A 17635-nucleotide genomic window follows, 5' to 3' on the forward strand; every position below is an offset into this window, starting at 1 on the left:
TTAATAATAATGTTACCACGAGAGCATCTACTACAACATAGCCTCTTGCAAGTGGAGTAGATTAATCCAGTTCAATGACACAGACGCACGTACGTCAAGCCTAAAATCTGACCCACGATGTCGACGGACCCAAACGTCGACCGCGCCGCGCGCACACGCAGCGTCGTCATGGCCGGCTGGAGGCACACATGCACCTCCCTGACCGACCGAAGTAAGACGGTAGCAATAATGCAGTGCGGTGCATCATGACATGATCTTGCCTCACGTGTGCATGGATGCAAGAGATGCACTAGCATGCAACGTAGTACTAGTACCAAATTCAGCATATACTAGAGTGCTATACATGCTTTCGCATGTCACCACACTTTCGCATGCGGACGATCCATGTGACACGCGAGGGCGCACGTCGACATTTCTAGGCAGCTGTTACATGCAACCGGGGGGCAGGCTAGCCGTGGCGCGCGCGGTACTACTCACCTGCCCCCCGGGTGGCCACCGGCCGTCGACGTACGTACTACGTGCACCAGCTTCGGCCGGCCGCAATGAGAGTACGTAGCACCTCGCTCGATCGCCGTCCATTTCTCGGCTTCGTCATGCGTTATGTCTTCGTTTTACTCTCTCCGTGCAACACTCTTATATTATGGGACAGAGTGAGTACTATTTATCATCACTTGACCACTGAGTATAGATACACCACACTCACATACCACTACATTTTTATTAGAAAATAATTCCACGAGAAAATATCCTGCTCTCCTCCAGCTCCGCACAGACGGCACTCATGTCCACTCTGTAAGATTTGATAGAAAGCGTTGAACCCTTTACTCAGGCCGCATGTGTATTTATAGAAGAGTTGCCGTGGCTTACAGGGTTTGGAATATCGCTAGAATTCTTTCAGATTACAACGAGAGAGACAGATACGACTTGGAAAAGAAGAACAGAAGAAGAGATAGAAATAGAAACAATTTAAACATCATCATCTATCTCTGCGTACTCTATTCTAACATCCTTCCTCAATCCAAACCTATGAAATTTCTCTAGGTTTAGATTGTACTTGAACTCATTTAGTCTCCTTGTGGTAAGTGGTTTGGTGAAGCCATCAGCAAGTTCATCTCCTGTGGGAATAAATTTGATATCAAGTAGCTTTCGTGCTACTCTTTCTCTCACAAAATAAAAATCAACCTCTATGTGTTTTGTACGTGCATGGAACACAGGATTTGCAGAAAGATAGGCAGCATCAATGTTGTCACATCATAACCTTGCAGCTTGTGGAGCCTTGATTCCCAACTCGTATAGAAGAGTCTGAATCCACATGATTTCAGCGGTTGCATTAGCAAGAGCTTTGTATTCTGCTTCGGTGCTTGATCTTGACACAATAGCCTGTTTCCTTGCACTCCATGACACAAGGTTTGATCCCAGAAACACAGCAAAACCACCTGTGGACCTTCTATCATCAGGGCACCCTACCCAATCAGCATCTGAATATGCACTAACTAGCATGGATGGTGACTTAACAATCTTGATTCCAAGTCCCATTGTAAACTTTAGATACCTCAGAATTCTCTTTACTGCAGTCCAATGAACTGTACTTGGTGCATGTAAAAACTGACATACTTTGTTGACAGAATATGAAATATCAGGTCTAGTCAAGGTTAAGTATTGTAGAGCACCAACAACACTCTTATAGTTTGTTGCATCATTTGGTCCAAGTAATTCACCTCCTTCAACTGTAAGTTTTTCAGAAGTAGAGAGCGGTGTACTTACTGGTTGTTCCAGTCCTACCCTTCTTAGAATATCTGTGGTGTATTTCTCTTGTGTAAGAAGTATTCCATCCTCGATCTGTCTTACCTCTATACCAAGAAAGTAATGAAGATTACCCAAATCCTTGAGTGCAAACTCCACATTAAGATCACGAAGAAGGGAGGTAGTAGCTTCTGAACTGGAACTAGCAACAATTATATCATCAACATAGACAAGAACAAACATAGAGATGTTGCCTTTATGATAAAAGAATAATGGGGTATCTGCCTTGCTTGATATAAACCCAAGTTGTTGTAACCGAGTGCTCAACCTGGAGTACCAGGCTCTTGGGGCCTGTTTTAAGCCATACAAAGCTTTGTCCAACTTGTAGACAAAATGAGGTGTGCTTTTGTTTTCATACCCTGGTGGTTGTCGCATGAACACTTCTTCCTTAAGAACACCATGGAGAAACGCGTTCTGAACGTCTAGCTGACGCAAACTCCACCCTGTGGAAATAGCAATAGACAAGACAAGTCGAATAGTAGCTGCCTTAACAACAGGGCTAAAGGTATCCTCATAATCAATTCCAAACCTTTGCTTAAACCCTTTTGCAACCAATCTGGCCTTGTATCTATCTATACTTCCACCAGACTTTCTTTTAATCTTATAGACCCACTTGCAATCAATCAAATTCTTTTCCTTTTTTGGTGGTACAAGATGCCACGTTTCATTTTTCATGAGTGCTTGATATTTATTGTCCAAAGCCCCTTTCCATTCTTTGTGAGCAAGAGCTTCGGCTAAATGAGTAGGTTCACCTGAACTAGTGAGAAAAGCAAACTTGCGAGGATCATACCTTATTGTACCGTCCTTGTATACCTTGGGTTTGAATAATCCAGATTTTGATCTGGTGTGGCGCTGAGGTATTTCAGATGATATATGTGTAGAGGCTGCTGCAGTTTGCTCATTGCCAAAACCAGCCGCAGAAGATCCAGCTAAATCGCCCTGGACTGCCGCGCCACAGGGCTCCAGATCCAAGAGGGGCACGGGATCCGGCGAGATTCGCCTCGCGCCAGACGCCCCAGCAGCAGGGCTCCGCATGGCGCTGTTGATGGGCCCCACTTCGGTCGGGCTGTCGGCCACAGAGCGCTCCGGTTCCCATGTGGTGTGCGCGGACGAGCTGCACCCCGCGTTGTCTGGGTCCACACCGGAATCTTGGTCAGCCACTGGATCGACAGGTGGGCTGGCCCCGCCATGTGGTGCCATGGGAGACGCGGGAGACGCCGCTGCGCGCCGGACGACTGGGCTGTCAGTCTCGGATCGTGCGCGGCTATCAACCTAGGATCGCACACCTTCCCTGGCATCGCAGTTCTGCACCAGATCAGGATTGGATCCAGCGTTATTTTCGTCCTCTTCTGCACACATAAAATCATAGCCAAAATATGCATTTTTTCCATTAGTATCTGAATTTTCTTTTGGACTAGACACATGATCATGTTCTATTAATTCTCCCATGTGATCAGTACGTGACAAAGGATCCGAGAGAAGAGAAATTTCTGCTCGAAGGAGGGCTCCGGCATTGGGATGAAGTTTGGCGAAAGGGAAGATGGTTTCATCAAAGATCACATCCCTAGAGATGTAGATGCGTCCAGTTGAGATTTCTAGACACTTGTAACCCTTATGAAGATTGCTATAGCCGAGGAAGACACATTGAGTGGAGCGAAACTAAAGTTTGTGGCGATTATATGGACGGAGATTAGGATAACATGCACATCCAAAAACTTTGAGGGAATTATAATCTGGCTTTTGATGAAACAATCGTTCTAAGGGAGTTGTGTTCCCAATAACCTTACTAGGCAAACAATTGATAAGATAAGTGGCAGCAATAAACGCTTCATCCCAATACTTTAGAGGCATGGATGCATGAGCAAGAAGGGAAATGCCTACTTCAACGATATGACGGTGTTTGCGTTCGGCAGAGCCGTTCTGTTGATGTGCATGTGGGCACGAAACATGATGCTCAATGCCTATGCTTCGAAAGAAAGAGTTGAGTTTCTCATACTCTTCTCCTCAGTCACTCTGGACTGTGATGATTTTCTTGTCAAATTGACGCTCAATGAGTTTTTGGAATTCTTGGAAGACATAAAAGACTTCGGATTTGAGCTTAAGCAAGTATATCCACGTAAACTTACTATAATCATCAATGAAGCTAACATAATATTTCTTTCTTCCAAAAGAATCTCTGGCATGACCCCATACATCACTGAATATCAGTTCCAACGGAGCATGAGACACACTATTTGACTTAGGATAGGGGAGTTGATGACTCTTGGCACATGGGCAAGCATCACAAATAGACTCTTTATTCTTACTACTAGACAATTGAAGATTGCTTTATTCACTACTTGATTAACTATTTTTAATGAAGGATGACCTAATCTTTGATGCCACCTCTCTAAGGACGGCTTGACGATGGAGTAGACTTGACGATGATGCTTGCAGCTAAAAGCTCTTGATGTGATAGGATATAGACCACCGACGCATCTACCGTGATGGAGGAGCTCCCTCGTTGCCCGATCCTTAATGAAAAAAAATACTTGGGGTGAGTTTCAAAAAAACATTATTATCGGCTGACAAACGAGACATGGAAGCAAGGTTTTTGTTGGCTTGAGGGACATGAAGAACATCTTTTAGAAGAAGATCACGTTTAGAATTAGGGAAATTAATGGAAGATTGACCAATGTGACATATGTCCATACCTCCTCCACTTGCGGCGGTGTTTATCTGATCATTGCCATAGTATCTCTCTCGGTTTGCAAGTTTCTCCAACTCACTAGTGACGTGATCTGTGGCTCCGGAGTCAGCATACCAGATGGTGTCTCCAGCTTCTTCTTGCTCCCTGATGGCTGCAGCAACGTGGCGCTCTTCGGGCACGAAATCTTCATCATAGCGATGCCAACAATCTTTCACCTCGTGCCCTGGCTTCTTGCAGAGCTGGCACCGTGGCCTGATGTTGGAGTAGGAGGCGCCGGAGGGGCGTGGGCCAGTGTTGTTGGCGTGCCCATGCCTGTTGTTGTTGCTGTTGCCGCGTCCGCGCCCCTGCTGGTGACCGCGGTGACCATGGCCTCGGCCTCCAGTGCCGCGACCGCGCGTGAGGGTATTAACTGATGACTGGCGGATATTGTTACCTTGTAGAAGATTCATACGAGCTTCAAAGCTTAGCAACTGGTTGTAAAGCTCCTGGACAGTCACCGGCTCGATACGTGCAGCCTGGGCTGAGATCACCGGGTTATACTCGATGTCCAGCCCTTTGAGCACATAGGAGGTTATCTCTCCTTCAGAGAGGGGATCACCGGTGCAGGCAATCTCATCGGCGAAGGTCTTGATCTTCGCCAGATACTCGGGCATGCCCGTGCTTCCTTCGTGGAGATTGGCGAGGGCGATGCGGGTGTTGACGATCTGCACTTGCGTCTGGGCAGCGAAGGAGGCGTGGATGTCACTCCACACCTCGGCCGGCGTCTGAAGAGTAGCGACCTGCGCAATAACCTCACATGACAGAGACCCCATAGGGTATCCTTGTACCTGTTGCTGCTGGGCGTACCAGATCGACCGGGCGTAGTTGAAGACCTGCTCCTCCTTCCCATCTTTGGTGATGGTGATGGTAGGAGGGGGCGCCGGGCTTGCGGCATCAAGGAAGTGCTCCATATGTGCTCCCTTGATTTGGGGTAGCACGATGGCCTTCCAGAGGAGGAAATTTGTCCTCATCAGCTTCTCAAATGGAGGAGACCCGAGAGAGGAAGCGCTGCTGGAGGTGGAAGAAGATGCATAGGTGGAAGGTGCAGATTGGGTGGACAAGGTGCTCATGGTGGATCCAATCAGGGCGGTGTTGGTGGCGGCGATGGTGGAAGCAGCGGTGCTGGCGTTGGTGCCTGACATGATTCTCTCTCGACGAGTCTCTCTGGATAGGTTTCAGGTTTCTCTCTCGATCAACTAGATTGATCTCTCAGGAAAGCTAGACGTACGAGAGGAAGGGCTTTGATGACCATGTAAGATTTGATAGGAAGCGTTGAACCCTTTGCTCGGGCCGCATGTGTATTTATAGAAGAGTTGTCGTGGCTTACAGGGTTTGGAATATCACTAGGATTCTTCCAGATTACAACGAGAGAGATAGATACGACTTGGAGAAGAAGATCAGAAGAAGAGATAGAAACAGAAACAATTTAAACATCATCATCTATCTCTACGTACTCTATTCTAACACACCCGCCTCTCTTCTCTCCCGTGACTGTGAGCTCCTGCTTCCATCATGCAGCTAGCATAAATATTGTCATATATGTAACCATACATCTGAAGTTTGTTTATCTCTGATCGCCATTTTGTTTTGACAAGATGTTGGAAACAAGATCAATGTTGAATATATTTTGCATTTTATATATTCAAACGCAACCGTAACATTTATGTGTTACCGAAAAAGGGTTTCCCCCCCGCTTCTATACCTACTATTAAAGGGAATAGGTATTCTTGGTTTGGTTTAGTCCTTTACGTTTGGTTTACACACGTTAAGCGATCTGGACCAGTTACTTGTATGTTGATGGGCCTTTTATGGGCTTTCATAGAGAGACCGCGAAAAATAATTGGGTCAAAATAAATCGACATTGTGGGAATTGAACACAATACCTTATGTCTATCTCTTAGACGTAACAACCAAAGACTTATGCACCTTTCATATTTACTAATCCCAACTCACTCTAAATATACGAGTGGCAGTCATCATGTTTATTTATTTATTTATTTTTGCGAGAAAAGAAGTTGATATTAAAACGGCCAAATTACTGAAAGGTCCACATAGAAAAGAAAATTACAACCAAGCCCCTCTGCAACCCGACTACGCCGGCGCCGTGGACGAGCCGTTGACGCGCCATTTGCCGCTGCTCGCTGGCGCCTTGGATCGAAGCAGCCCACGGGCGAAACGGGAAGTCTCCGATCAACGGTCCCTAAGGACCTACAACCATGGCCGCCGTCGTCGTCGCACCGCTCAACATCGCCTTCCTTCTCCAGATCTTCAACCGCCGGAATTGCCATCCCTCGATCTTCGGCACGGGGGAACCTTGCACAGCCTCTCCACTGAGAAGCGAGCACGAAGAAAGGAGCTGGTCCACCGCGAAGCTCCACCAGAACTTCGCTCTCGAAGGGGAGACCAACACCTGCAAAAAGCCGATCTAGTCGCACCGGCGCCTCCACGACGCCACCGACTGGCTCCCTAGGCACTCCTACACCATGTACATGCTGCAAATCGGGCCTCTCCCGTCCTCCCGCCGCCGGAGCGTCCGGCGGAGGGCGAGGGAGCCGCCGATTCGACAACGGCGAGGTGGAGAGCCCGGGGTTCACACAAATCGCCCTTCGTTCCTGTAGATGGGGAAGGGTGAGGTCCAAGGCTCATGTTTAGGGAGAGCTAATTAAGCGAATGAGCTAATAAAGGAAGGATTGTGGGCTTAAATATAATATTTAAACGAATGTGGCTAATTAAAGAAAGGATTATAGGTAAATCGGTGGAATAACTATTAGAAAGATTGTGGTCTTAATAAATTCTACATGAAGGATTTGAGGTAAAAAGGTAGCATAATTAAAAGAAAGGATCTATAGGCCTTAATGTGTTGGGGCTACTAAATTAGAAAAGGAAGGATTTAATTCCCGACTAAAACGGGTGAGGACTTCATGATAATTAATGAAAGGATCATACTTAAATGCCATTAAAAAGGATTGTATTTAAATGAAATCAGTGGGACATTACGCTCCGCAAAGAAAATATGAACACGACTAAATTGCGACATATTTTTTTATGTTCATTTTATAGAAGGACGATGTTGCGTTGCAACATGTTCTTCATAATGAATCCAATGTTGTGGGACATTATGCTTGTGCAAAACATCAATTTTTCCTGTTGCAGCACACGGGCATATGTGCTAGTTATATTATAAAGCAACCATCACCGATTACAACCGAGAGACGATAAAAATGCACTCCACCGCCGCACACAACACACACACCCAAGGCAAGATATAAAGGTGCCGGGCACTGAACCACAACCCCACCGACAACCAAGCAAGCTACACATGAGTGAGGGATACCCCTTGGAGCTGAATGGAGACCTCCACCAAAGCCAATAGAGAGGTGAGCCGGACAACGACGAAGCCAGGAATCCAAAGCGGTGCCTCCCAGAAGGGTACGACCATGGATAGCAGCCACCGCTCGAACCCAAAGATCAAGTTTTCACCCGGGCACAAACATTTATGTATTTTGTATTGAAATTTTTACTTTATATGTTTTCAAACTTTGCGTCTCCCTCCAAACGTCCATCCCACGTGTACGTGCACATGCTTAAATTAAACGACAACAATCTTACGGTTCATGATGTGAAGCGTCTCCGGGTGAAGAAGCATTTCTAACCCTCGTGGTGGTATTGGAGAGGAGGTTTTTGTAGATACTGATGGCTCTAGTGATGATGATTTTGAGCTACCTCCTCGTGCTGATAAGAAGTATTGTCTTGCTAAGGTAGAGGCCAAGATCAAGAAGACCTTCTGCATTCAGGTTGGTATTTAGCTATATGATGCCCATAAGAAGGAGAAGGAGCCACGTTGCCGCCAGATCCACATGATGAGGGCCTTGCACCTTGATGTTGCCAATGGGTAAGAGAAGGATACCACTCTAGGGGATAGGTGCATCTCACAACACAATTGGTGGACCGATGATGATGAGGTGCCCGAGGCCTCCACTGCTCACCGCCAACGTTCTACACGGTATGATGCCGAGAGCTCCACCGAGGCCAAGGAGTCAGAGGGCGATGATGATGAGGAGGAGGACGACGATGAGGACCGATCCCATGGGACGCTAGCATCACTCTTTCCCAATTTTGCATGGGTTAACTCACAAGCTTGCACCTTATTTGTTGTCTCTTTGTGCTTGTGAACTTATCTTATCTTAGTTTAACTTTATTTTCTTTCATTATGAAGTTGGTTTGTTGGAGACTTTGTTTCACGTGGTCTAAGACATGCAATCCTCGATGCATATATGTTTTACTATCTTGTCTTAACTTTCATGTTTGTGGAGCCCTATTTATTATCTTGCCATTATACTTTGCTCCTCTGCCCGTTGGTGTGAAAGTTTGCTTTATACTATCATCCTGCGATCTTTTACAAAGTATTGTTGGTCTATACAATCTAGGTGGACCGTTGACCCTACTTGTGTGTAATTTGCATTCCCAAAGCAAATTCAAAATAGTGCACACCTTTAGGAGGAATCCGCCTGTATTTCCTAGGCCATGGACGTACTTTATCATAATATCTTGCAAATCCTGGTGATGTCATCACTCACAAAAAGGGAGAGACTAAAAGGGCATTTCTCACCCTAAGTGATTTTGGTGTTGATGACAATGCAATTTCCGGTCTAACCGTGTCCTTGAGCGACACATGCATATTCAGAAGTGGCACAAGACTATTAGGTATCTCTTTGGAAGGAAAAGAGCGAAGACGGTGTTTCGATGATTTTACTTTCTTTGTGTCATAGGAAAATTGGACTATTTAGAGGGGGTCTGCATTAGAAGGTATGGGTGGAATCAAAACACGTACATGAAACCAAATTTGCACACACATTATCTTCCCACTCTTTCGACGAGAACCTCACTCAAATTCTGATGTTCATGTTTTTCACCACCCAGGAGTACCAGGGTAGTGACCGGTAGTACCACTCCCTTCATGGGAGCAGTACTGCTTATGACTACCCTTACGCCGGTAGTACCGCTCCCTTGGCTGATAATATCGCTTCCTTAGTGGAGCAGAACTACCAGACCAAGTGGCGGACCAAAGCGCAGAGGAGCTAGCCTTCACCTTTTTGGGCGTGGTAATAAAGCGACAGTACCACTGATGTATCGGCTATTGTATTTTAGCCGGTAATACTGGTGTCCACGACGGTTGTACCGCTTGGACATATGTACTGTTGCTTTGCCTTTAGGGTGGCAATACTATCACCTTGACTGGAAGTACTGCTCTCCTGTTGGAGCAAAACTACTGGACCAAGTGCCAGACAAACTGTCGCAGAGGGCTCATTCCCCTAGCTTTACCCACGGCAGGAGGGCGGTACGGCTACAGTAGTACCAGCTATTTCATAATAGCTAGTACTATCGTGGTTCTATGCGGCAGTACCACTTAGGCCTTTGCAGTGCAATCTGAATGGGACTACGGTAGTATCGCTCTTCAAAGTTCTAGTACCACTTAGTCGAGAAACTGTGTAACAATTGGATTTGTGTGGGGACTATAAATTGGAGGTCATCTTCGCAAAGTTGATCTACCTCTTTGCTCTCTCTCCTTTGTTGTCCAAAGCTTTACCTTGCTCAATCTCTCTCCCTAGCCACTCAAACTTGTTGACCTTCTAGGATTTTAGAGAGGGGACTTAAATCTACACGTTCACCAAAGGAATTTTGATTCGCCTCTACTTTCTCTTGTCAGTCTTGTTACTATTGGGTGTTGGCACCCTAGATAGAAGAGGTCACTTCGGAGCTCAAATACATTGTGGTGAGACTTCGTGGTGTTGTCGGAAGCCTCCAATTGAATTGTGGAGATCGGCCCAACCTTGTTTGTGAAGATTTCATTTGCCACCTCCAAGGGCACCGCATAGTGGAGTCGTGGCACCTTGCATTGTGCAAGGGCACAACGAGAATAAGGTGAGCCGTTGCGGCGCTTGGTGAGCATCGTGCCGCCGCACACCTCTCCAACGGAGATGTATCGCCCTTGTAGGAGGAAACTCCTGGAATTACATCAATGTCTCCACTTGTGGTTACTTTTTTCCTTCACTTACTTGTTACAAGCTAGCTTTATCGTGTATCTTATATAGCATGTGTTGTTATTTGTGATCTTGGCATATAGGTTGTCCATCTAGTTGCATATCTAGATAAGCTATATTCTTGTTGTATCCCTTAAAATTGGAAAAAATATTAAAAATTGATAGTATTGCTTTAAAGAGCTCCATATCTACCCATTCACTTTCATGGCCCTAGACTCCTTCAAGTGCGTGGCACTGTGGACAGGGAGGGTGGTCCTCTTTGACAATGCTCATCAACATCGATTGCTTGTCGCTGATGGGGTGAGCCACGGGTGCACACTCAACCATCCATGTGGCCCCCACCACCCACACTCACGAACACATGCTCTTTGCCCCTTCAAACCAAAAAACAAAAACAAAAACTCAAGAAAATGTCCGAAAAATAATGACAACTTCAAGGTCTACATGGAGTATGCGATTGTAACGCCCACTCCCACATGTCGAAGCACGACTTAGAGGCATAATCGCATTGTAAGCAATGTCGCAAGTGAGGTAATCTTCACACAACCCATGTAATACATAAGGGAAAGAGATACATAGTTGGCTTACAATCGCCACTTCACACAATACATGAATAAAGCATTACATCATCCAGATACAACATAACGAACACGATCTTCATCGAGCTCCTCCTTGAGCTCGGTTGCATCACCTGCACGGTATCATCGGCACCTGCAAACTGGGTTTGGAAGTAATCTGTGAGTCACGGGGACTCAGCAATCTCACACCCTCGTGATCAAGACTATTTAAGCTTATAGGTAGGGTAAAAGGTATGAGGTGGAGCTGCAGCAAGCACTAGCATATATGGTGGCTAATATACGCAAATGAGAGCGAGAAGAGAAGGCAAAGGCACGGTCGAGAAACTATGATCAAGAAGTGATCCTATAACAACCTACGTTCAAGCATAACTCCAACACCGTGTTCACTTCCCGGACACCACCGGAAAGAGACCATCACGGCTACACACGCGGTTGATGCATTTTAATTAAGATAAGTTTCGGGTTTTCTACAACCGGACATTAACAAATTCCCATATGCCCATAACCGCGGGCACGGCTTTTGAAAGTTCAAATCCCTGCAGGGGTATCCCAACTTAGCCCATCACAAGCTCTCACGGTCAACGAAGGATATTCCTTCTCCCAGGAAGACCCGATCAGGCTCGGAATCCCGGTTACAAGACATTTCGACAATGGTAAAACAAGACCAGCAAGACCACCCGCTGTGCCGACAAATCCCGATAGGAGCTGCACATATCTCTTTCTCAGGGCACACCGGATAAAGCTAAGCGTACAGGAACCGACGTAACCCAAGTTGCCAAGGGATGGCCCCGCACAGTGCTCTAGTTTGGACCAACACTCAGAGGAGCACTGGCCCGGGGGTTTAAATAAAGATGACCCTTGAGTCTGCAGAACCCAAGGGAAAAAGGCTTAGGTGGCAAATGGTAAAACCAAGGTCGGGCCTTGCTGGAGGAGTTTTATTCAAGGCGAACTGTCAAGGGGTTCCCATTATAACCCAACCGCGTGAGGAACGCAAAATCAAGGAACATAACACCGGTATGACGGAAACTAGGGCGGCAAGAGTGGAACAAAACACCAGACATAAGGCCGAGCCTTCCACCCTTTACCAAGTATATAGATGCATTAATTAAATAAGAAATATTATGATATCCCGACAAAATATCCATGTTTCAACAAGGAACAAACTTCAATCTTCACCTGCAACTAGAAACGCTATAAGAGGGGCTGAACAAAGCGGTAACATAGCCAAACAACGGTTTGCTAAGACAAGGTGGGTTAGAGGCTTGACATGCCAATATGGGAGGCATGATAAACAAGTGGTAGGTATCGTAGCATAGGCATAGCAAAAGAGCGAGCATCTAGCAAGGAAAGATAGAAGTGATTTCGAAGGTATGGTCGTCTTGCCTCAAATCCCGCAAGGAGGAAGAACGAGTCCATGAAGAAGACAAACGGACATAATCGAACGGATCCTCACAAACACGACGTTAACGGAACCAACCTGAAGAAGCAACACCGGAAAGGAGCAAACAACATAGTAAACAACCACCACATAAGCATGGCATGATGCACAACCAAGTATGATACATGTCCGGTTTAATGATACATGGCATGACAAAGTGCACAGACAATCCTACAAATTAAGTGGAGCTCAATATGCCACTCCGTTGCATATTGACGAAACATCACGTGACTTATTTAGCTCGATCTCATTTATGTACTCAATAATATTAAATGCTGTTAGCATGGCAAAAGCACTTGGAAGTTAGCACGTGGAAGCAAAACATGAAATACAAGACCCACATGTCATTAACTAGTGGAGTGGCTTGACTGGCTTGGATCGAGCCAGGCCGAAGTTGGGCTGTGTCAGAATTGTTTTTAATTCAAATTTCACCAAAATTAGGCAAACTCTCAAATCGTTAGGCATAATACTATTTAAAAAATTACATATTACAAGACAACTTAGGTTAAATTATTGGCCATTTTTCAGTATGTCAAAAAGGCTTAAATGTTTTATTCAAACTGGACAGAAACTTTCAAAGACCATCCAAATTTTCAAATGGCTAAGCAAATGATCTCAATATACCTAGCATACCCTCTGGACATAGACTTAACTAGAAGGGTCGGGCGTGCTTTGCTGCGCCGTAGGTGTTGTTGGGCTTCTTAAAAAAATCACTTTGTTTTAAAAATATTGGGTGTATTGCTTTTTGTGTTGGGTTTCTTCAAAAAATAATCACTTTTGTATTGCTTTTCTGAAAGGTCAACCTTTTTAAGTTTGATCAAACTATAGAGAAATATATCAAAAATCCATAATATCAAATCGGTATTTTTAAATTCATCATGAAATAAATTTCCATACATTTTGTTTAATATTGTGGATGTTGATGTTTTTGCTCTGAACTTGGTCAAAGTTAAAGAAATTTAACTTTCTACAAAACTAATACCCTTTATATTTTGGAACCGATGAAATATTTAGTTTTGTGGGTGGGGGAGATGATAGAGTGTGTTTTATTTTTACTTATAATGCAGCGATTTGGTAGGCCTTTCGTGGTATGATTCTTTGTTATCCGCTAACCAATCTATATTTATGTGAAAAAAAATTCTCAACCGGTGGTCGCATGCACTACTATATTGGTGCTAAAATATCACATGGCGGCGCTTTTTTCCCAGATGATGGGAAGGTAAACGGGATTGATATGTTTTTATAGACCGTTTGCTGCTGATTGATTTGAAAAATCTTTGGCCCGGTCAGAATCGTAAACCAAATCCAAAACTGAATACCTCAATTGAATGAAAGAGGTTCAAAATTAGAGAACACAGCGAATTAAAACAATTAAACAGGAGAGCTTGAGAAAGTGTTGACTTGGTCAAAATATGTTGACCCAATTCTAAATTGAATACCTCAATTAATTGTGAGACGTTAAAAATTAGGAAGCATAGTGTATAGTATGAAAGAATTGAATGAGAGAGTTTTGAGAAATTGTTGACCTGGTCAAAATCGGGTGATCAAATTCTAATTGAAGACCTCAATTGAATGTGGACTCTTCAAACTAGGAAGCTTAGTGCTAAAGGGAATGACTAGATTTTCAGTTTTTTTTAATAAAAGTTGTATTTTGTCCAAATTTGGATAAACAAATTGTACTTTTAATAAAAATAAATAAATACAATAATAGACGATTTTGGATACGCATGGAGCCTTTGTCCAGTCCATGGTCATGGAGGTCTGGAGGAGAGGCGCGCGCTCCCCTGCTTGGCTAGTTGGCTTCGCCTCTCTCGACACGAGCCATGGCAAGCACACCACAGTCCAGGGCACGATGATAAATGCGCTGGTGCAAAGCTTGTCGCAGGGGGAGCGCCACGGCCACGCATCACACTCACCATATACGCGTGCAGAGAATGGCAAGGAGGCAGCAGGCATCATAAATGGCGCGCACGAGGCAGCGAGGCCGGCGCTTGCATGGCTTGGCACTGGCACGGACGAGCAATGGAGGATTCAGGCCCTGCGCGCCCGTCGTCGTCGTGTAGCACGCTGAACAATTACTCCTAGGCTACACCACGCACGCGCAGGTACGCTCCTCCCCCCGTCTTCCTCCTCTGTCTCTCTCTCTACCCGTGTCTGCGCCATTAAGGAACCCAGCGTCTGTCAGAGCTCGATCGGGTGGGTGACTGGCGGCCGGAGCCCGGACGGCCCTGCCTGCCATTACTCCCTCCGGTACCCGTCTCGTGCCACGGCCGGTGATGAGGGCGATCCTCCTCACGAGGCCTCCCTCCCCGTCTCAAATTCTCGCCGTGCCTCCCCCCGCTCCCGCGCGCTGCATGCCGCTTCAAATAGCACCCCGCATTTCGATGAATCCCACCTCCATCTCCCACCTCACCGTTGCAAACCACAGCAGACACCTGCTCGGTTGCTCAGCAAGGCAGCCATGGGTTTCCTCCACCCGTTCGCCTCCCACGTGGTGCTCTTCTTCCTCTTCCTCTCCTCGTTGGCGTTTCTTCATGGCGCCGCCGCGGACCAGGAGGAGGCTCTGCAGACCTACATTGTGCAGCTGCACCCGCGCGGATCTACCGGCGGCGGCGAGTCAGCCTCCTCCGACCACGACTGGCACCTCGCCTTCCTCGCCAAATCCGTGCCTTCTTCCGAGGAGCAAGATGACAAGCGTCACATGTCGTCGTCGCGGCTGCTCTACTCTTACCACACCGTGTTCGACGGCTTCGCGGCGCGGCTCACGGCCGGCGAGGCGGCGGCGCTGCGGGCGCTGCAGGGCGTCTCGTCGGTGCGGGAGGACCGCCGGGTGGAGCTCCACACCACGTACTCGTACCGGTTCCTTGGCCTAAACGTGTGCCCGACCGGGGCGTGGGCGCGCGCGCGGTATGGCCGCGGCGTGGTGGTCGGGGTGCTCGACACGGGCGTGTGGCCGGAGAGCCCGAGCTTCGACGACCGCGGGATGCCGCCGGTGCCGGACCGGTGGCGGGGCGTGTGCGAGACCGGGGAGCGGTTCAACGCGACCAACTGCAACCGGAAGCTCGTCGGCGCGCGGTTCTACTCCAAGGGCCACCGCGCCAACTACCCGACGGACCCGTCGGACGCCGCCGCGCGGACGCGGGAGTACGCTTCGCCACGGGACGCGCACGGGCACGGGACCCACACGGCGTCGACAGCCGCGGGGTCCGCCGTGGCCGGAGCCAGTGTCCTCGGTGCCGGGGCCGGGGAGGCGCGCGGCGTGGCTCCCGGCGCGCACGTCGCCGCGTACAAGGTCTGCTGGTTCAACGGATGCTTCAGCTCCGATATCCTCGCCGGGATGGACGACGCGGTGCGCGACGGCGTCGACGTGCTGTCGCTCTCCCTGGGCGGCTTCCCCATCCCGCTCTTCGAGGACAGCATCGCCATCGGCAGCTTCCGTGCCACGGTGCGCGGCGTCTCCGTCGTCAGCGCCGCCGGCAACAACGGGCCGGAGCCGAGCTCCGTGGCCAACGAAGCGCCCTGGATGCTCACCGTCGGCGCTGCCACACTGGACCGCCGCTTCCCGGCCTACGTCCGGCTCGGCAACGGCCGGGTCCTGTACGGTGAGTCCATGTACCCGGGAAAAGTTGGTTTGAAAAATGGCGGGAAAGCGCTCGAGCTGTTCTACGCCGCCGGTGGGTCCCGGGAAGCGATGTACTGCATGAAGGGCTCCCTCTCCGCGGCCGACGTCGCCGGGAAGATGGTGGTATGTGACCGCGGCATCACCGGCCGGGCAGACAAAGGCCAGGCGGTGAAAGAAGCGGGCGGCGCGGCCATGGTGCTCGCGAACTCCGAGATCAACCGGCAGGAGGACTCCGTCGATGTGCACGTCCTCCCCGCGACACTCATCGGCTACCAGGAAGCCGTCGAGCTCAAGAAGTACATCAGCTCGACGCCGCGGCCGGTGGCAAGGATCGCGTTCGGCGGCACGCGGATCGGGCGAGCGCGCGCACCGGCGGTGGCGCTGTTCTCGGCGCGAGGGCCGAGCGTGACGAGCCCATCGGTGCTGAAGCCTGACGTGATCGCGCCCGGGGTGAACATCATCGCTGCGTGGCCGGGCAGCGTGGGTCCGTCGGGGCTGGACGGCGACGCGCGGCGGACCAACTTCACGGTGCTGTCGGGGACGTCGATGGCGTGCCCGCACGTGAGCGGCATCGCGGCGCTGGTCAGGTCGGCGCACCCTTCATGGAGCCCGGCGATGGTGCGTTCGGCGATCATGACGACGGCCGACGTGACGGACCGGCAGGGCAAGCCGATCACCGACGGCGACGGCGGCGACCGCGCCGACGCGTTCGGCATGGGCGCGGGGCACGTGAACCCGGCCCTCGCCGTCGACCCAGGCCTCGTCTACGACATCGAGCCGGCCGACTACGTGACGCACCTGTGCACGCTGGGGTACACGCAGAGGGAGGTGTTCAAGATCACGCACAGCGCCGTCGACTGCAGCGAGCTGCTGCACGAGAACCCGGGGTTCACGCTCAACTACCCGTCGATGGCGGTGGCGTTCAAGGACGGCGGCGGCGAGACCTCGGCGGTGCTCCGGAGGACGGTCACCAACGTGGGCGCGCCCAACTCGACGTACACGGCGCGGGTGGGCGCGCCGCCGGGGGTCAAGGTCACGGTCGCGCCCACGACGCTGGCGTTCGCGGAGTTCGGCGAGAAGAAGAGCTTCCAGGTGTGGGTGGACGCGTCAGGCGCGGCGGGGAGGGACAGCGGGGAGGGGTACCTGGTGTGGAAGCAGCGGGGCGCGGGGCTGGGCAGGCGGCGCACGGTGAGGAGCCCCATTGCCGTGACCTGGCCCGTGGAGTAGAGGTGCCAACTTAGCAGACGATCAGGCATGATCAGCAGCTCGCTGGTAGCTTAGTCCATGCCCGATTCTTGTCTCCAGTCTGTATCCAGGATTCGATGGTATCCAGGCAGGGAGGTCTCGTCCCTGTTGTGACAAGTACGGAGTGCCATCTAATAAAATTTTTTGAGGGATGATGGTCCAAATTGCTAGCACATGATG

The 17635-nt window shown here is 49.1% G+C and overlaps 1 protein-coding gene across 1 annotated transcript; it reads left to right on the plus strand.

Annotated features, from left to right (window-relative positions):
- The first annotated feature begins 14950 nt into the window (after nucleotides 1-14950).
- SDD1 (Subtilase family protein) lies at nucleotides 14951-17635 on the plus strand. Its single transcript, XM_048717834.2, has one exon. The coding sequence runs from the start codon at nucleotides 15050-15052 to the stop codon at nucleotides 17435-17437; it is 2388 nt and encodes a 795-aa protein (XP_048573791.1). The 5' UTR covers nucleotides 14951-15049; the 3' UTR covers nucleotides 17438-17635.

This window comes from Triticum urartu, chromosome 4A (assembly GCF_056163025.1).
Source record: "Triticum urartu cultivar PI428250 chromosome 4A, HENAU_Tu73, whole genome shotgun sequence".
NCBI lineage: Eukaryota > Viridiplantae > Streptophyta > Magnoliopsida > Poales > Poaceae > Triticum > Triticum urartu.

Excerpts from the sequence above, each read along its gene's own strand:
- SDD1 (XM_048717834.2), top strand. The coding sequence starts at position 15,050 with ATGGGTTTCCTCCACCCGTTCGCCTCCCACGTGGTGCTCTTCTTCCTC.